General features: G+C 40.5%; 1 protein-coding gene across 1 annotated transcript; it reads right to left on the bottom strand.

The window, feature by feature from the left end:
- Positions 1-1840: 1840 nt before the first annotated feature.
- On the bottom strand, positions 1841-18778 carry CPB2 (carboxypeptidase B2). Its single transcript, XM_065743945.1, has 11 exons — positions 18692-18778; positions 14044-14119; positions 10056-10180; positions 9843-9951; positions 9195-9296; positions 8595-8699; positions 6114-6230; positions 5086-5176; positions 3719-3921; positions 2202-2286; positions 1841-2079 (listed from the first exon to the last, which is right to left on the bottom strand). The coding sequence occupies exons 1-11, from the start codon at positions 18775-18777 to the stop codon at positions 1895-1897; spliced, it is 1284 nt and encodes a 427-aa protein (XP_065600017.1). The 5' UTR covers position 18778; the 3' UTR covers positions 1841-1894.
- Positions 18779-21348: the final 2570 nt, after the last annotated feature.

Genomic DNA, 21348 nt, shown 5'->3' with positions numbered 1-21348 from the left:
CGCTGCGCCCGGCTGCGCTGCCCTCCCGGCGGCCCCTGCGCCGCACGGCGGTGATGGCGTCGGAGGGGGCGGGAGCGAGAGCGGAAGTGCTGCCATGAGGAGGGGGATGGGCTGCAAGCGGGTGTGCTTTTGGGTTCCCTCTGATACGAGTCTGTCTGTGTTCCTGCTCGCCTCTTTTATCCAAGCGAACTTGAGCACTGTGAGCACATTTTCTACTCTATCTTGTGTAGCAAAAATACTTGGCTGCTAGATAAACATAGCTAGGTAATTGTAGCATAGGAGCCCGCGGGCAGCTTGCGTCCAGTATCAGTGATGAGGCCATCTGCATGACCTTGCCTTTATGTAAAGGCGAGAAGTTCCTCTGCGAGCGTCCTTTTTGATGGACAGGAAATGTGATGATTAGAGTTGTCTTCTTGGGAGATAATCTTGTAATAGCTCAAATGGACAAAATGAGGGGATCCTGTAGAATCACAGAATTCTTTGATTTGGAAGGGACCCTTAAAGGCCATCTGTCCCCTGCAACGAACAGGGGACAGCTCAGTCAGGTGCTTAGAGCTCCATCCAGCCTGACCTTGAGCGTTTCCAGGGATGAAGACATCCATCACATCTTTGGTGGACGTGTGCCAGCATCTCTTCACCCTTACTATAAAGAAACGTTTTCCTTATATCCATTCTAAATCTTGCCTCTTTTAGACTGAAACCATTTTCCCTTGTCCTTTCACAACAGACCCCGCTAAAGGGTCTGTCCTCTTTTTTCCCTACAGCCCCCCTTTAGATACTCAAAAACTGCTGTCAGGTCTCCTGAGAAGCCTTCTCCAGGCTCAACAGCCCCAGCTCTCTCAGCCTGTCCTTGTAAGGGAGGTGTTCCCCCTCAGATCACTCTTGTGGCTTTCTTCTGGACACACTCCAACAGGTCCATGTCTCTCCTGTGCTGAGGACTCCACATCTGGTTGTGGTTCTCCAGGTGAGGTCTCACCAGCACAGAGCAGAGTGGCAGGATCACCTCCATTGCCTTGCTGACCACACTTCTTTAAATACGGTTGGCTTTCTGAGCTGCAAGGGCACATTGCTGTCTTATGTTCAGTTTGCCACCCACCCGTACCCTAGGTCCTTTTTGTCAGGTTTGTGTTCTGTACTTACATCCTGCAGCTTGTACTGACAGTGAACGTTTCTGTGACCCAGGTGCAAGACCTTGCACTTGGCTTTGTTGAACCTCATGAGGTTCACCTGGGCCCACTGCTCAAGGCTGTTTAGGTCTCTCTTTGCCACCCATGCCTCAGGTGTGTTTACCACATCACACACCTTGGTGTCATCAGCAGACTTGCTGGGGGTGTACTTGATCCCCCTGTGGGTTCTCATTGATCCCATTCAGTTCTCTCATCTTTTTCAGATGAAGTCTGTCCTGCATACTGTGTGTGGATGAGGGATCCTTGCAATGTTGCCAACACCTGGGAGTTCCACAATCTATAAAGGGAAGATCAAATTCCTTCGATGTAAAACTATCTTGATCGATGTAAAACTATATCGATCCTTCGATGTAAAACTATCTGTACTATTTTCCCTTTATAGTGTTAGATGTAACAAATAACTTTTTAATTGATACCTTATAAGCTCTGAGTGCCTTTTTTAATGGGATTGTAACAGACTTGCACAAGAGATTTTATTTATAGCACTCTATTTTCTGTTTTGTTGTCCTTATAGGAGCTGCACTGATCTAGTGCTGTAAACATAGGTATTTAAGTACAGCTGGGAAAGTTTGAAGTATTCTAAAATGAAGTGTAAGGGGTGTTGTTATCCTTTCTTTTTATGTGTATAAAATAAATGTAGTAAAGCAGCAGTATTTTTTATTTGAGCTACCTAAATATAGTCATGCTGGAATAAATTATATTCAGTGTTACAAATTTTGAAGAACATGCTGAGCAATCGCTTTGACAGCAGAAAGTGCTTCTATGCAAGTTGGTCTAATTTGTGCAGAAGGAAGCAAAAATCCATAAGTTCCTGTGTCCCGAAGCTCAAAGGTAAAAGAATATTTAATGCCAAGATCATAAGCCCAGTCATCTGAACCTCCAGGAGCTAAATCTGTGTAATGAAGGGGAAAAAAAGATAAATTGCCTGAAAACAGAACTTCAATTTTCTGTTCTCCTGATGCTAACAAGGACATGCTATCATGTTTACTGTTGTAATAAAAATATCATACTTACAAATTGTTTGTGCTCCAGGACCAAGTTTATAAATTTTCTTTGTTGTTCTCCTTATAGCATTAGCTGCTTTCTTTGCCAGACTTTCCTGAAATTAACAAAGCATTATTAGCTTTATAGCTTTGTGATAATATATGTTCAGTTAGGATTTATTTACACTAGACTGTGGATCTCATATTAGTTAAATATACATATAAAAGTCTCCAGAGAACCCACAGAATGTCATTAAAATTTTCAGCAGAAGCCCATGCTAAAATTACATTCCAACTGTATATAAAAGCAAGCCTGGGATCTTGCCACTCACTTTAGGTAGCACATAATTGTCTGAGTATTTATTCCCACTTGTCTCATATTTTTCCTTTTCCACCACGGTGTTAAAGTCACTGTTGATTCACTTAGTATTGATGAAAACAGCAACAAATGATTGCACTGATAAAGTTCAGTGTGTAAGCCACATAGAGGACTAAATGCCCAGGATTAGCACATCTCTTTCTGCTTTACAATCACAATGAGTTTTTTAATGTAGGCACAAGAAACAGCTTGTTTCAGTAAATTAAACAGTAACCAAGACAGTGTAAGAATATGTGTTGTTTGGGGATGTCTTCTTTTTTCTTCCCCCTGAATACACTGGCAGCAGTTACCAATGGAAATACAGTGTTGGACTGTCTGGGGCTTTGTCAAAATGGGATGTTTTCAATGCATTTGTTGTGTGCTTGTATGGTCCTCTTATCCACAAAAAGGTCAAGTTTAAGATATATATATCCGTTAAGTGTCATAGGTGGTACTTTTGGTTAAAAAAGACAACAGTAAGTGGATCACTGACAGCATGTACAAATGTCAGCCCTCTATCTTGATAGCCTCTTACTCTCTGTCCCTGTGTATGGGCTTGTGGAAGATATGAAATAACATGAACCTCAGGCATGTGCTTTCTTGCCATATGACAAATCCCAAAGCCTGAAAATTTTATTCCTGGTCCCCTTTTCAACATTTCTGCTCTTTTTTAAATTAAAATTCTGCCTATGCAGGACAGTGTTTCCATCCTACCTAACTAACCCTAGCAAACAGCCCTTACAGGAGTTTGGAGTGTATTTTTCAGAATTACACAGCCAAGTGCTTCCATGCAGCATAGTCGTGTATGATCATATAGATGCAAACCACACAATTTGATCATGAATTTACAAAAATGTCCTTTCAAGATATTCATAAACTCTAACTCTGCTGTTTTGTTGTTGTTGTTGTTGTTTTCCATAGGCTTCAAAGTACCAGAGACTGATGATATGTTAACAATTTGGAATAAATATTTTAATTTTTCAGAAGTCTTCAGAAGTAGTTGGTAGTTGGCTGACATTTGCACTGATAGATCAGCCCAAACCTCTGCTAAGTTCTTCAAAACAGCAGGAAAAATCTCATTTCCCAATTCTCAATCATCAGAACTTTGTGACTCCCTCATTAGAAGGCTAACCAAACTGGGTAAGAAGTTCTGAGATAAATGTGAAACTTAAGGAAGCAGGAAGACTTACCAGCTCATCATGGTCTTTGCTTTTGTCCGTTGTGTAAGAATATGGAAACAGTACCAGCTGGGAGTAAGAGTGCATTGTTATGTATGCTTTAATGATATCTTTGTGATCTCTGATAAAGCGAGCCACAGCTTTCACTTCGGGTTCAGACTCTGGATAAGGTCCACAATATGTCTCATAGCACTCATTGGGAGATGCTCCTCTACCTGTAACAAAAGAGTGTACAGACTAAATAGAAAGTCCTAAAGGAGAAGATGAAAGCGCCCCCTATTTCTTTAAATCCACAAGGTTATGAGATGACTGCTTGAAATCTAAAAGTACTGCAGGAACAAGATTCATAATTCTAAGTTTAATTATTTGATCATTATTTAATCCCAGGGAGGAAAGCCAACTGCTGATTGAAAGTTGAAGAAACACAAATCAAATTAAAAAATGGTGTAACAAATGTCAAAGAATGAATAAAACTATGCACTGGAAGGAGCTAACAAGAAGACAACTAGATTTCATCATTTTTTGTATTTATACAATAAGACCAAATTGGTTCCTGGAATTAGCCAGGATTATTTATTGTTAGATGTCAACATTTGTGTCTGAAAAAAATGTTTGTCACAGGTGGTAAGGAAGCATCTTTATTCCCAGTTTAGCAATGGACTAACAAACCTGTTAGTTTGAGATATCACTCAGATATTGCGCAGTTAAAAACATACTTTATTCTGGTAAAATAGGAATTGTGGGTAGAAACATTAGGAATGTTGTTCCTCTCTTGAGTTTAAAGATCAGAGAAAATTCAGCAGTCTCCACATGGAAGTTTTTAATCAGCTTGCTAGAGGTCATGCAGGACGTTAGTGACAATATTGAGCGAACCCAGATGCTGATCTATGTTTTAAGATAGCTGTTCTGCAGAGTATTAAAAACCTATCATGTACTGAAGTCCTTGTGGATAAGTAAAATGATATAGCCTTGATAACAAATGCTGAGAGCCAAGAAATCTTGGTCGGTTATGCATTACTGAAGGTCTGAGGTGACCCAGTTTGTACAGTACTGGTGGGGCAGTATGTAAGCTCTGAGTGACATGGTAAGAACCACCTCGTCTCTCTGTCCTCCTTTCCCACCATGACCTGCACTGCTTGTGTCATAGTCTGAAAAGTACCAACCGAGTTGATGGGTTGATGGTTGGACTAGGTGATTTTACTGGTCTCTTCCAGCATTAGCAACTCTATGATTCTATAAAAGAGTATCTCAAGTTGAGGAACCACTCGTCAGTTTGTAAATGTTATTTAGATTTCTTTTTACAAAAACTTCTTCAAAATTAGGAAATCTTTAAGCTAAAACTGAGGCAGGGGTACAACAGAAAGGAAGTGAGGGCATACCACACCATTTTGCATCAAAATTCCTGTTCATGTCAGTTCCAATGCAGCCACTGTTACTGTGTGATGAGCGGCTCTTTCTCCACAGCCGATTCTGTGAAAAGAGACAAATAAAGCTGGGAAAAGTAAGGGCAGCATCTCATTTAGCTAAGAGTGATAACTTCCTACTTGCATTTCTACAGAGGCCACATGACAATGGAAGGATAAGAGACCAAGGAAGAAAATCTGGTTGCCAGTGAAGCTTTATGATAAAAAGAAGTGTTGGGTAAAGTGAGAATCGGTCACATCTCAATGGATTGAGACTGTAGAAGAAGGGGAGAAGTCACACTTTTTGGCCAGGTATGAGTTTACACGCCCGAGTCTAATCTTTCTGTAGACTGTGGTAGCAACATGTATAAAGTTGGGAATGTGTGCATATGTGAACATGTATATGTGGGGCCATCCAAATATGAGCCAAACTGGGTTGAAGATCAAGAGTGAAATAACTTTTCTTTTTAATTTGAATTTAGAATCTATGAATTTAAATGACAACAAATCTCAATGATTTTCTAACCAGTGAGTTAACTCGGTGAGTTTCTAACCAATAAGCAAAATCCTGGACCAGATATTTTTGTTGTACTTTCTTGTATCTAAAACAAAATACTCTCAGAGGACCAAAGTATTGCACAGGAGAAGTGAGTGAACTACTGGCTGTGGTCTCTGATGCAGCATGCTATTCAGTTGTGCTGGATTTGCAGCCTTGCAAAGGTTTTGCCTGACATCTGAATGCTTTAAAATCCCAGGATAAGATTCAGTTGTTTCCAGACGCATTTCCAGCAGCTTGGAAGTTGCAAAGGTACTATGATTCACACGTCACTTAGTTTCAAGATTTGTTGTGGTTTAAATAGGGCAGAGATGCAGAAATTCCAAGTGCAGATTAAGAATTTGGGGCATGCAATTCTAGGATGGAAGTTGTGCCCTGGACACAGTAGTGATAGTTCCCATAAACAGCATGTCAGTGTGTTGCAGTCAGTCAGAAAATCTCTACATACAGAGGGTTTGCTCCAGGTGTACTCATAGCCATCCACATTCATCACGGGCATGACATAGAAATCAAAGTGCTCCAGAAGTGTTGTCATGATCTGATCTCTCTCACGCAAATGGATTGCCTATAAAACACAGAAAGACCTTATTAAAAACATTCATAATGTTGGCTGCAGGTGCAGGAAGGCACCTGAAGGCCTGTGTAAAATAATTGCAATTATCACACCCATCATTTACAGTGTAGTCTTTTATTATTAACAGATAGTTTCAAGATAAAGTTGGAGCCTATTAATAGGAAGGTTTGAGCTTTTGCTGCTTGTATAAATGCTAGGAACATCCCCACTCAAAATGTCACAAAGGTAGCAAAAAATAAAGCAAGCTGAAAAAGAGGAAATAGCATTTCAAGTGGCTGCTATACATAACATTATTTGCACTGGCTTCATTATGGGTTCATTGCACTTGTATGCAATGAGCAAGCTACATCGCTAGTTTTTCTTCACAGCCTATTTTGAAGGTTTTGCTTTGGTAATACCTAACCTGGTTGGTTGTCTGCTACCCAGGGATGAATTTTAATCTAGATAAGTGAGTTTTTTTAAACTGTTGGAATAAATTAAGTCCCTACCATATATATATATATATTTCATTCTTCGTGCCTTACTTAAAGCACATTCTTTCATTTTAAACCCTTCCCAATTTTCCTCAGGCAATGGACTTTCTCTGGCTCAAATGAGAAATGTCAATCTTTCTACAGTGTAACAACAAAATTAAATGATAAAGAGTGGAAACATTATAAAGAATGTCTAGTATTTTCAGAAGAGAGCTACTGATTTTAATGCATGTCCAGATGCGTATTAATGTCAAGTTTCAAAATATTACTTCATGAAGTGATGTAGAAATAAAATTTGAATTTAAACGTAAATCGGGTCAAGGGGATGGAGAAGCTCAATGTTCAGCTTGTTAATTGTGAAAAATGCTGCAGGGACATGTCATTGGCAAACTGACAGTATAGCTGGTAATTATTTGGAGCAGCATGAAAAGGGCAGATACATTTCTCTGTAAGGGATCCTTGAAGGCTGGGATTATGAGCAGTTCATAAGGTATGTTCAAATTTGCCCATCCCTAACTTCTGCAATCTCATTTAAAATGTTATTGTCATTGAGGTTTTATTGTTGTGGCTAAGAACAGAAATGAAGACATTTCTTCTTATTATTATCATCATCATGATTTAGTTCCATCATGGACGAACCATGATTCATATTTTAAGAACTCATCTTTGCTGTTACTCCGGCTACAGTGCTGGCGATGATGAAACCTCAGTCAGATTTGATCTATATTGATTGTGAACTTTGCTTTTATGAAAAATAACAATAGATAATGTTTCAGCACCATAAGTGAGCAACCTTGGCAATCTTGCCTTGGATGGAAGGACTTCAGAAGACTTTTTCTAGACCATACAAAGAAATGAGCCGTCAGTTCTGCATCACTAGTTGAGATGCCTCAGATTCAAAAATTAAGATCTGGGGTGCAAGCCATGGATCTGGTGTCTTTTGGCATACTTTTGTTTAGTATCCTGAGCAGTGTAGATATTAAAGATACTAAAGATCAGATGTGACTGTGGGTCTGGGGCTGTAAGTGAGGGCTGGTCTTGCTAAAACTACAGTGTAGTGTCATCCCATCATGAATAGGTGCTATGCATGTAGCTAAAAGTTGTTCATACTCTAAAGTGACAGTGTCCCTTAACAGGGATGATGGCTTCAGAAGAAGGTGTCTTGTGTGGCCTCTTTCTCTGAATGAGGAAGATTCAGAAAAAATCATGCATACAAGTAGAAAAGGGGAAGGAGCAGGTGTAGGAGGTGTAGTTGCAGAGGACACATCACAGCAAGTACCGGGCAGAAATGGCTGTGTGAATACTGGTGTGGAGCTATGCCATGCTTGGAGGAGGTAGGTGGGGTATCTGTCACTCTAGGGATGCATGTAGGGAAGAACAAGGGTTGTAGGACAGTTTGAGCTCATACTAGGTGCCCTCCAGTCACTACTGACACTATTCAGTGTCAGTAGGAGTCATGAACTTGAATTATGTGCTATGTGACCCAGAGTCAGTCAGGATCTTTCCTTGGATATATGTGGTGATATGGACAAAACCCTAGCAGATTATTACATACTTGCTTCTCCTGGCATGCCTGCTCTATCCTTGACCATTCCACAACTGTAAAAATCTGGTGAATTTGTTCCACGTACTTCAACAGTCATACCTTAAAATCTATCTGAACTGTTCCACATTTGATCCATATGTCTTTCTCTCACACGTACATATATACACACGTTCACTGCTACATGTACATCTTAGGCATAAAAGTCATATTGGTGCTGTGGAAGTAAATGGATGAAGATATTACAGAGCTTAGAGCACAAATGGCAAGAGAAGATCATTGGCATCAGGTTATTTTTCTTTGCTCTGAAAATGGTAATCAGGTACAATATCTACTCACATGGCCTATGAACCACAGACAGAAAGCAGGAGAAATCCATTCTCTAGCGTGGATACCACAGTCAATCCATATAGCACTCTTGGGGTTCCCCTGTCTTTTAGAAAGCTGACGAAAGAGAAACTATATTAAAATGTTGCTATTGTAAGTGTAGTACATAAAAGTAGGAGTGAAAAGGATGATGAAGGTGGAAAAAGAAGCCTATGTCTTATAGCTAGAGCTTAAATTGCTCCTGGGCAACTTACTGCTCTCATGTGTGTTCACATATGTGCAGAAGGCCATATTCAGACTGTCAGCAAGCTTCTGACATAGATACACAGACAGCACCAGGCCTTCTTGCCAAGAAATCAGATCACCAGCTATGCAGATCATTTTGGTTTTGTAGTCAACAGAGGAAGATTATGCACCATGCCAATATTTCATGCCTTTGGACGATGGCCTAGATGTGGTAATTTCTTTGTGACCCAACTTCTAAACAAGACAAACATTTACGCATTGTTGAAGTATGCTTTTAAGCATAGATTTAAGAAAATGTTTTGGCCAAAACCCATCACTTTCTTACATTAGTACCTCGAAAGATTTCTCACTAAAACGAAACTGTACCTTCAAAACATAAAGTGGCCGTTTTTCATATGATGATCCAATATAGATTTTCTCAAGTAGGTCAGAATGGACTCTCACTGTTTCTTCCATCCAGTGATAGATCTGCAAAGATGAAGTGGAACAAGTAGTAAATGGACCTTCTCAATGTCATCTTCCTTCAGTACTGAAAGTAGTCTGAACCTGAATTCATTCCTCCACTCCAAATCCTGCCTCTCCAGCTGATTGGAAAGAAAAACTAGCAATTCAGACCAATGACCTCCTGCCAGCTGCTACTCCTGAAACAAACAGTGAGACATAGCCACAACACTGTGTATGTATAGCCCTTAAATTTATATTCATTTTTATTTGGTTAACATATTATTCACTTCACATTTCAAAAATTTAAGTATGTGGTACTTTGCTGCTGCATTTTCCTTCTGAGTAGACTGCATTTTAGTGGTGGTTTGAGGTAATGCATGTATAATAGATTTTGTCTGTTGCTTTGTTCTTCCTTTATAAGAGTATCACACTAATTCCAGTTCTCAGTGGATGAGCAGTACAATGATCATTAGTTACCTGTTAATAGTTCCTTTCCCTGTCTTCTGTCTTAACCTTGAGACAAATTTCACCCCTTAAATGAATCTACAGAGGATTACGACAGTGTCTTACTTCTGTCATAGAATGGTAGTTTTCATAATACGATGAAGAACTGCGTGGATTGACTGTGTCATTGAGTGTCTGTTTTTCAATAAGTCCTTGGATATCTCTCATCAAAACTCTGAGAAAAAAAAAAGGAGAAACAAAAGAAAAAGCACAACCTCCTGTTCCAAGTGTTTCCAAGCAAGTTTCCTGAAACATTATTAACAAGAAATAAATACATACTTGTGTGCGATGGTCAGTTGCCTTAAACTAGCTTTTATGCTGTTTGTACTGGATGCATTGACGTAGAAATGGACTTCTTGATCCTTCTGGATGTTTTCAACCACAACAGGTTGCCAGAGAATGACCTGCAAAGTTTCCATGAACATTTTTTTTTACAAAGGAAAGAAAAAAATACTAGTGTTTAGTAAGTATTTTGAAAATAATCGAAGCATATGTTTTCAATTTAAGAGACTGCGTATAGAAAGCAGTTTAATGTGTTTTGAGTTATAGCATTCTGCTACTGCTGGAAATGAAATGTGTGTATTTAAGAAATTTTTATAATGACTTCTGCACATAAATTCGTAAATCAAGAACAAAGACAGGAACATAACCTTTACCGAGATAGCATTTCTAGGATAATAGATATGTTTAGCCAGTTATTATGTTACACATTCTCAAGTCTGCTGAGAGTTATTCTCCCTGAGGGTATTTGGAGAATTAATGAAGATTAGACCAGTCTTTGTAGTTATTGTGTTCACTGATTACTTTGATCAGGGAGGAAATAAATGCCAGAAGGGGTTTGAGTATAAGTCAAGATGAAGCAGCAATACAGAGATTAGAAACTGGAAGAAAATAAGAAAATGAGATTCTTCTTGACAAAATTAAATCTTATACAATAATAAAATCAGAAGCCAACATTAAATAAGAGAATGAAACTTTAGAAGCAATAATAGCAAAAGATCTAGGAGTGACAGTGAACATGAATTTACAATGTGAATTTACAATGTGAATTTACAATGTGAAAAAGGTCACCATCATTCTTGAACTTGTTTTTGAAGAGATGCAGCCTGGAATCACTAGACAGCAGGGTTTATTTTATTCCTTTCAATTGCACCAGTAATATAATGTTCCACTTGGGCCACTATGTTTTCAGGTCTATCTCAGCTGTCAGCTGTTTACCTCAATCTTTTTTCTGACAAAACCTATCTGCAAATCCATATAGAAAACTTTTCCATGTTTTCAATCAAGATTTTGGAGCAATAAATGGTATAACAATTGTGCCCAAGGTATATGACTGCTGCATGCCATATGTGTGGCTGAGCTAGTTTCAGTGTCATCAACTCCAGAGCCATCTCAGACATTATTGGCAGGGTATTGGCAGCATCACATAGCTCAGTGTTGCTTGGGAAAAGCATCCAAGAATCAAGAGGGATGCTTAGCTCACCAGCACCAATTTCCCTGTGGCCTGGGCTGGCATGACATTCATGTTCACATATATCACTGCAGATTTAGTTTCTCATTTATGTAGGCATTCTTTGAATTGAGAATGAGGAAGACTAAGGAACTTGAGACTGACAAAGCTGAGGTAGCAGAGGAGCAATGAATGGAAGTTACTGGGAAATTTTCCTAGTGCTTATGATGATTGGTTTCTTTAACCATCATCAGCAAAGGTCAATACTGCCCCAGGGGCAGCTACCAAAGACTGTTCAAGTGTTCCTGCATCTGTGTCTTCTGCCGAAAGCTACATGCAGCCTGTGAGCTGTTTTAAATTAAAATTGAATTAAGATTAAAATGTTTCCTTTGTTTTCGATGTTTGCTTTCCACCTTTTGCAGGAATACCACCTTCATTTAGCCTGATAATTCTTAGTGTAAGATGATAATTTTTTTTTCTTTTTTCATTTTTTCTTTTCTTTTTTTTTTTTTTCTGCCATACTGTAATCACTGATTTGTTGGGAGGCACCTTTTGTACCTCCCAATGAGTTGTCCACCCATCAAATCAAATTTTCTTCAATTTGTCAACTAGGATTTCATGCAGGGCAGTATCAAAACGCTTTGCACAAGTCTAGGTTGATGATGTCAGTTGCTCTTCCTTTATTCACTGGCGCTGTAACTCCATCATAAAAAGCCACTAGGTTTGTCAAGCATGACTGGCCCTTGGTGAAGCCATGTTGGTTACCACCAATCACATGATCTTTATTTCCCATGTGCCTTAGTAGGGCCTTCAGGAGGATCTGCTCCATGATCTTGTCAGGCACAGAGGTGAGACTGACTCACCTGTAGTTCCCTGGATCTTCTTTTTTTTCCATTCTTGAAGTTGAGGGTTATGTTTCCCCTTTTCCAGTCAATGAGGACTTTACCAGAGTGACATGACCTTTCAAATATGATAGATTATGACTAGGCAATTTCATCCACCTCTTCCCTCAGAATATGTGGATGAATCTCATCAAGTCCCATGGACTTGTGCACGTTCATGTTCTATTGGTAGTCTTGAACCCGATCTTCACTTACAGTGGGCAGATTTTTCTTCTACCAGTCCTTACTTTTGCTTTCTGCAAATTGGGCCATGTGGCTAGGGCCCTTGCAGGTGACAACTGAGACAAAGAAGTCATTGAGTACCTCAGCTTTCTTCATATCCCCTGTGACCAGGTGTCCAGTTTCCTTTCAGAGAGTGCCCACATCTTCCCTGACTTTCCTCTTATCTCTGATATACCTGTAGAATTTCTTCTTGTTCCCCTTCAATTCCCTGTCTAGATTTAATTATACCTGGGTTTTAGCTTTCCTAACCTGATCCCTTGCTGCTTGGACAACTTCTTTGTTGTCCTCCCAGGTAACCCATTCCTGCTTCCACTCCCTGTTGACTTTCTTTTTGTGATGAAACAAGTCCAGGAGCAACTTGTTGATCCACAGAGGACTCCTGGTATTCTTGCCCACATTCTTCTTTCTCAGAATGTACTGCTTCTGGGCTTGGAGGAGATGGTCCTTGTATACTGACCAGCTTTCTTGAGCCCCTCTTCCCTCCAGGGTTTTATCCCACGTCACCCTGCCAAACAGTCTCAAAAGAGGTCAAAGCCTGCTGTCCTGAAGTCCAGATTAGCATGCTTGTTCTCCACCCTCTTTGGTGCTTTAAGGATCTTGAACTCCACCATTTTGTGATCACTGCAGCCAAAGCTGCCCTTGAGCTTCATATTACTCACTAGTCCCTTCTCGTTGGTGAGAACAAGGTCCATCATAGCACCTTTTCTCATGGGTTTGTGTACCACTTGGTAGAGGAAGTTATCATCAACACATTTCAGGATCCCCTTTGATTGCTGGTGCCCTGCTGTGTTCTCCCTCCAAAAGATATCAGGATGGTTAAATTCCCCCATGCGGACTGTGTGCTGTGACTGTGTTTCCCCTACCCTTTTCCTTCCCCTTTCCTTTTCCCTCTCCCTTTCCTTTTCCCTCTCCTTGGTTTCTTGAGGCTCTTGTACATAAGGAAGTGGAGAATTACAGAACTGAGGAAAAGATGGAGGAGAGTTCTCTTTTGTTACAATCAAGGAGGTGAATATGTGAGTTCACCTGTGGAGGTGGAAAAGAGCAAAGTGGTATGAAAGTTTGTGTGAACTGAAGGGTATGATGCTAGGGCAGACAGCAGAGGACTGGTAGTAACTGGGGCGAATATAGAATGAATAAGAAATAGGAAAAACAGAGAAAGATGGGGCATAGACAGTGTCAAAACTCTCTATCATCTGAGACACATCCTCAGTCATCCTGAAAATTATGTTGGCTGAGGGAAACGTTGCACCTTCTGTTGTAAAGTGTTGGCTATTGGCTTCAAACTGTGAGGATGTGATTGGGGAAATGCTTTTCAAGAGGAAGAGATGCCTCATTTTAGCTAAATACTCTCTTATTCAGTGGAAGATTGAAATAAGAAAAATGTATTCCTTAACAGACTTTTATAATGTGAATAAGATGCTGCTTTAAGAAAACTAACATTTTGTATTGTAAATCCAATTTGGTCTTCAAATCCGTGCAAGTCACATAGGTCAAGATTGAACTAATGTGCTGAACTCTCCTAGCAAATATGTTTTCTACTTACTTTATTGTTCTGCTTTACCGATTTTGCAGTGTCTTAGTACACAAAATCAACTGCAGAAATCTGAGTTGATATGACACACTGCTATAATGTTATGAAGCGAACAATACAGTTTGTGGTAGAGATACCAGATTGACACTGGGAAACATTTACCTCGGTGGTATTCAGTAAATTCTGAAGGTCTTCAGCCTGTTTGTCTGTTTTTGGAAACGCCCACAAAACTTCATCTCTGAAAAACAAATTCATTTCAGTGAAGTACAAGCACTTGAATATAGAGCAAAGCTAAGGAAGCAGACTTAGTCTTTCTTGTCTTCCCTGACTTGTCTGCCATGAACTCAAAGAAGCTTCAGTAGTGAAGGTGCTGTGCCCCATTCCATTTTCTACCTCTGCCAGTCAGTTATATATATGCAAGAGCTGAGTGTTTGGTGCAGGATTTTGTCAGCCAGCACCTTCTGCAGGACTGACAACATTTCTGGAAGCTGGCACCAGCAATGCAGCTCAGAGCCCTTGCTAAACTGGAATGCAGCAGCACCAGTGTAAAACCAGCCTGAGCTAAGTTTTTCAGTCTTCACCATTGTTCAGCATAGACATGGGCCTCCCAGCTTGCTGTAGAAGCCCAACATGACATTTTGTAGATGTAAAGAGGGCAGTGCCATCGTAATTCCTACTCCAGTTTTCCTAATCTAGGTTCTCTCCCTCTGCCTGTTACCCATGGTCTAGGTGCTCTATACCACTGACTCTTTGCCTGGAAACTTACATTCCCAATTCTACTTGAAAGTGGTCCAGACACACTGTAAAGAGAGGTGGCCCTTCTCTTCTACCCTGTGCCTGACTCCACCACCGCTGGCAGAAGAGAAATAAGTGCACAGGATGGACAGATCAAAAGAAGAGCTTTCCATCCCTGTGCCAGTCCAGAGTAGTTGACATGTAAGCATTCACTTTGCAAGTGAGGGAGGAGAAGTACGTCATCTCTTTAAATAAATCTTTGTCATCTGAAAGCTATCGTAAGAAAAATACCAATTTGTATGATAAGTCCAGCCCTGATATTCAGCTCCCTGCAGGACATGTAGTTCAAAATTGCACTGTGATGTGAATAAAACAAAATAATTCAAGTGCACAGGGTAAGGAAGAGGAGACTCAGGGTAATGTTGGGCCTTTATTTTCATTTTTAGGTCTGGATGATTCTCATCCCTTGAGTCTCGTGGCACTGGTGGCAATGCATAAAGGAAGCCCTATGTGGCCACAAGCCCTGTCTGAAAAGACTGTTCTGAAAAAAAGAAAAAAAAGCAGACAGAGCTCCCAAAGCAAGCACTTTCAAGCTGCGTAACACGAATGTCACAACTCATTGTTGTGACTGATTTCAAGCTGAGACCTGACAGTGTCTGGCAACCAGGTGATTCATCTTTTCTACCTTTAGCTGGGCTCCACACAATCACTGCTGCTTCTCATGCGGAACCAACAATATGCCAGCCTTTTTTCTGCCTCAGCCATCATTTGACAGAGCGTCCAAAGGCAATCAGAGATAGGCAGGGGTGGCACGTCGCCTATTTCATTAAACAAGGGCACACCACACCTTGTGTTTAGGGCCTTGTTTCTTCTGTCTGGGAGAGACTTTTCACAGGGTAGGGAAAGGGATGTTGTGTGCAGTTTTGTGCTACAATTGCCATAGCCTGATGTAACAGAGAGTACCATGATGAAGAAACTGGTGTGCACCCATACCCCACAGTCTGTTACACAGGTAGTTCTCATGACTGTGGTACATGGCAGAGAAATGGCAGCCAGAAGGTTCCTCATAGCTCTTCTTGGTGGGACTTGAATGTACCAACCAAGCTGATCAAGTTCAGCGTGTGCTCTGATCCTCATGGTTAACATGGGGAATAGCTATTGCAATTGTGGTCATTGGTCAATTCCTCTGCTTCAGTTTGACATTATGCCCTCTAAATATATTATTCTTTGTTACACTATTATACTCTTAATACATTATATTCCCTTAATAAAGTAACTGAGGTTTTGGTTAAACAGAGTTAATTTAGATGTCTATACTAAACCAGAGTTGTTTGTATTGTGAACATGTACATTTCACTGTCTGCACAGGAATATGTCAACGACATGTTCAATAGTAGAATTATGCTGAAAGCCCTTATAGTTGGATGAATCACATCCAGGGGTCCTGGCCACCATCTTCCAAGCAGGCATAAACCAGTGCCAGCTATCTGCAGGCATCTCGGTGTCCTCACTCCTGTCCATGGCATTTCTTGATAGCTATGAAGGCTGTCAGCGTTGCTTATCCCACCAACCCATGAAAACAAAGGCTCAGCATGCACGTGTCTCCCCAGTGTCATAACATTGGCTCACCCAGGCTTTATCCAGATAGTCTTTCAGTCTGTTCTTTGCAAATGAGCAGCCCACTTACTTTGCTTCCAGCTGGAAGCCTTACTTTGGCTCTCAGCAGATAGGGCCACTAGAGGAATGCTGCTGGGATCTGATCTTTTCAGCCAGGTCTCTCTGACCTTGTCACATGCCACTTGTGTCCTCCTTCTATTTTGCAAGAGATATGTGCTAGTTTTCCCTTTGAAGTGCCTAGCCCCGCTCTCTGTGTCCTCCCTCACACTTATGTGCTCTGGCACTGGTGACCCCACTGTGCCAGCCTGTGCTCATGGCTCCCAGCATTTTCAAACAAGCACCTCTGTTGTGCACCTCGCGCAGTAGTAGGAGTTTGGGCACCTCATGCAGCTGTCAACCTCCTCTTGCAGGCTTCTTGCAGATACTTTCCGCTGTGGTGATGCCAGTCAAAAGTCATGGAACCATTTAAGTGGTTGGTCCACCCGGAGCACAGGTTGCTGCCTTTGGGCTCTCTTCTCCCACCTTTCTGGCTCTCATATAGCACCCAGCATTGCCCTTACCCTACAAGTGAGCTGGGTGCATTTCCAGGGTTTTGAGTTGTTTTGCAAGACTTCTTGTAAGAAAGACTTCGTATCAGAAAGCTCCATTAGCAGGAGCAGGGAGGTGATTGTCCCTCTGTACTCAGCTGCACCTTGAATACTGTGTTCAGCTTTGGGCCCCTCACTCCAAGAAAGACATTGAGGCCCTGGAGCATGTCCAGAGACAAGCAATAAAGCTGTGAAGGGTCTGGAGCACATATCTTATGGGGGTGGCTGAGGGAACTGGGATTACTCAGTCTGGAGAAGAGCAGTCTCAGGGAGACCTTATCACTCTCTACTGAAAGCCTGAAAGGAGGCTGTGGCAAGGTGGAAGTTGGCCTCTTTTCCTGTGTAACTAGCAATAGGATGAGAGAGAATGGCTTCAAGCTGCTTCAGAAAAGATTCATGTTGGTTATTAGGAAAAATTTCTTCTCAGAAAGAGTAGTCAGGTTTCAGAATGGGCTGCCCAGGGAGGTGGTTGAGGCACTGTCCCTGGAGGTATTCAAGAACCATTCAGATGTTGTAATAAGGGACGTGGTTTACTGGGGAAATATTGTTGGTAGGTGTACTGTTGGACTGGATGATCTTGGAGGTCTTTTCTAACCTTGGTGATTTTGTGATTCTGAACTTTTCTTAGAGGTCCAGGTGCAAAAATCATATCATAGCCTTGTGAAGATAAACTGTAATACCAGACCATTAATTCCTCCAGCACTGGCAGTCAAGTAAAAGTAAAAAAGTCAGATAAAATATATCACCTTTAAAATCTTGCTATTCTAGCCATTTTCATAACTGGAGCTGAGAGAGCTATCCTCATGCTTTCTAGTGGGAATTACCATACTCTTCTGTAAGGGTCAGGAATTCAGTGTATGATTCACATGTTTAATAAATGAGCCTCCAAGCACCACAGAGCAATACTGCTCCACTGAATTCACCTAGAAGCTCCCCTCTTATTTTAACCCCTCCACCTCCATAGCAGTCCACAACAAACTATTATTGCAACACAAAACAGAGATGAATGATCCTGCTTTTAAGGCACAATCTCAAGAGGTGTCTGCCTGTCACAGTTCTGCCACTGACTTGGGGTACAGAGCCACAGAAGGGATGCGAGTTCTACTTTGCTGTTATTTGTGTAGGTATTTGGGTTCTGAGAGCACACTGTATTTAATCACAATTCCTATAGGTTGCTCAGCTTGTTTAGTATCACCACTTATCTTTTTGGTTCTGCCTGTTAAGACATTGCAGGTTTTTAAACCACCTGCCCGTATAGAAAATAAAAGCACTTTGGCTGTCTTCATCTTTGACATACACTCTCATGTTTTAACAAACTATTTGGTTTCAGGGCATTTTGGAAGTTTATCGATAGGTAACAATAAGCTGCTTCTGAAACACTGTACAAATACAAAATGGTTATTCAAAAATGATTTATAACTGGAGAAACAGTCATAAAAGCTGCTTTAGAAAGCAAACAGATTGTTAGCACTTTCTGAAATGGTTTCTCTTTCTACCTCAAGAAGTAATTCATTTAAGGTCTTGTTTTAAGGCAAACAAAACAAATTATTTTTTCCCATTAAGTTTCAAATGCCCTTTATTGGCATTCAAAAGCACTGAATGAACTGAATTGATTTGCACTTAGACTGGAAAGAATAGTTTTAATATGATTAAAAACATAGGATTTATGGATGCAAAAAAGACTTGGAATAATTTCATTTCCTCCACCGTCTATATATTAAATTGAACCACAGATCCAATTACAAGAGCAATAAATAAATGTCAGCATTTGCCGAATGTTTTCTTTTGCAACTTGGAACTGCTTTGCCTCAATATTTTCCCTGTCCTACTCATCACACACTAAGAGCTCGGCAACCACAGCAGGTATTTACCTCGGAAGTGTGAAGGCATGCTTCTCTGGAATCCATATAAATAGAGTGAAAAAGAGCAAGTACATCATCTTCTTCGCAGCATCCATGATGAAACCCAATTCTGATGGACAGCCAAGGGTTCAGGACCCATATTATTGATTTTAAAAAGGTTATTTGAAGAGTGGTTAAAATTTAATGCAGTCTCTCACTCAACTCCAACCTCCTGGTAGCTAAGTCAATATGACAGAACTCCCTGGGCAGGTTTTGCTCATATTGAGGTCACCCAGCACAGAAAGGATAAGGTACATTTTGGGCATTTTCATGTTGACGAGTCACTTTGTCATCTGAGCCTTTGTTTTTTTCATCGTGGCCACAGGCCACAGACATAAGGAAGAACACCAAGCATAATGTTTTGTGATCCTGTCATATTTATCGAGGTCTAGCAGGATGCTTTGCATTCAGTACTCCTACAGCATATCACAGCTGAGCATGAAGCTGATTCAAGGAGAGGAAATGAGGTTATGAAGTCCAAATGATAAAATCCTAAACAGGAATGATTTTTTTGCTGGTATTTGCTAGAGAGGAATGAAGTGAGATGTTGTAACTTCTTGCTGTTGAGAGCCACTCCCATAGTTCTGGATGAAGAACCTTCACCTACATCTCCCACAGCTGGTTTCTGCCACTTTAGTAAACATCTGATCCATCCAAAGATTTCAACTTGCTTGTGTTGCTCCATATCCCCTTTTCTGTGACATCCTGACATCCAGTCCAGCTTGTGCTTTCCACATGTCACAGTGGGTTAGCTTTTCCAAGAAGAAGTACCACCAACTCTTCATCTCATTAATTTCGTATGCTCCAAGATTTGGCTCACATATTTCTATCCACGGTTGTCCAGACAGCGTGTGCCAAAAAGTTGAATGAATTTGACATGTCCAAAATGAACAATCTCCATATACATTCTGTGCTGTAAACCCACTTGACTGGGACACGGCAGACTTGTTATATGCTTGAAGTCCTCTTCTATCACATGCCCTGTGACAGCCTTATGCAGAGGAGAGATGCTTGTTTATGTCTCCAGCATTACGGTCCCTAGCCCTTGGCTATGCGTTATATTGGTGCAGAGAAAGGGAACAAATCCTGTAGTAGTTTCATTCATGCTGTCTTATGTAAAAGATTCTTCAGGTGAATGGTTTTGTTCTGTAGGATGTTCTTTACAGAAGAGGAACAGGGAGTGAATCCACATTCACCCTTAGGGAACACCAGGCAGCCAGCACCTGGGAGTGGCTTAGAAAACTAAATTATTTGATACTATAGGTGTAGCTTAAGATAATAACTCGGTAGATGTGAGAAAAATGCCCATGAGCAACCCTGAGTTAGACAACGTGGACTAGGTCGCACCCACCATCCACCTCTAGAGCAGTTCTGGAGTGGTCCTGATCAGAGCCAGTGCTTCAGTTCAGCACAGCTTCAGAGCTCAAATGCAGTCCTGGCTCTCTTTTATTTAGGTGGGCAGACATATCCTAGAAAGACAGACAGCAGAGTTTTAGATGGCTGAAGTGAGCAGAGGTGAATCACCTGGTGTTAATATCTCTACAAAAATATACAAACAGTGAAAATCACCAAACTGAAAACATTGGGTTGAGCTCAAACTGGACACCAAAAGGAAACAAACAAATATACAAAAAAGGCTTACAGAAAGATAAATCATTGACAGCTTACCTAGGTTTTGTAGTTCCTTCTTTATCTTTTCTAAATATTGTTCAAACAAACATGAAGTTTGGTTAAGTCACACAGGCCATTCCCAGCATGGGAAGTGGGCAACACTCTGCTGCAGTGGTTGATTTTTAAACTGATAGCTCAGATATTCTCCTCTCATCTAGGCAAAAAGAAGCTGCCTGCAAATTAGAAAACAGAGAAGACAAAACTTGGTCATCATTCCTACATCTGAAAACATCTGATGCACAAACATAAATTTAAAGAAAAAATAAATCTTCTGAGAAAGATGTAACAAAAGAAATTGAATAATGGAGTAGATTTGCAGGTAACAAAGAAAAGGATCATTTTCATATATATCTTAACATGCTAATTAAGTGGGAAAAAGGAATACTTTATCATATCTACCTGAGAAGGAAAATCTGGATCAGTGATAGAAATCAGACATTTGTGTATATTGATTGCTTTCCCAATGTGTTCTCCAGCTTGTCTGGAAAGAAGTGGCTCACACTATGTTTGAGAGGTACCATTTGCCTAGTCATTTAATGTTTTCTATTATTAATAATAATTATTATTAATAATTATTATTATTATTGTATTATTATTATTATATGTACTGGAAATATTTCACAAACACATGAAAAAAAGATACAATGGATGTTTGAAGAAATCAAAGGCACTTAATGAAATTCTGTGAGAGGGACACACCCAAGTCTCACGGTTCAAACACCACACACCAGAATGCAGTGAATAGAAAGGAAAATGTAAGATGAAATAAAAGAATAACCAATGGGAGATGTGACTGACCATGAGCGTACTCACCACTCTTACTTATCTGAAAGTCTCTTCAGGGCTCATGGCTCAAGGTAAGATGTGAAACCATTGCCTTTCAAACATGTGCTGGATGTTGCTTACTTGGATCATTTCTGATTTTTTTTCCTTCCTTTAGAACAACACAGACAGTA

This window comes from Cyrtonyx montezumae, unplaced genomic scaffold (genome assembly GCF_038088225.1).
Source record: "Cyrtonyx montezumae isolate F1298 unplaced genomic scaffold, pur_monq_1.0 scaffold_3, whole genome shotgun sequence".
Classification (NCBI taxonomy): Eukaryota; Metazoa; Chordata; class Aves; order Galliformes; family Odontophoridae; genus Cyrtonyx; species Cyrtonyx montezumae.
This window is presented reverse-complemented; position numbering and strand designations above follow the sequence as displayed.

Coding starts and splice junctions, on each gene's coding strand:
- CPB2 (XM_065743945.1), bottom strand. CDS start 18,777: ATGGATGCTGCGAAGAAGATGATGTACTTGCTCTTTTTCACTCTATTT. Junction 6,231..8,594: donor GTCTGTGGTTCATAGGCCAT/GTGAGTAGATAT, acceptor TGTGTTTTATAG/GCAATCCATTTGCGTGAGAG. Junction 5,177..6,113: donor ACACCTGGAGCAAACCCTCT/GTATGTAGAGAT, acceptor CTCTTTTCACAG/AATCGGCTGTGGAGAAAGAG.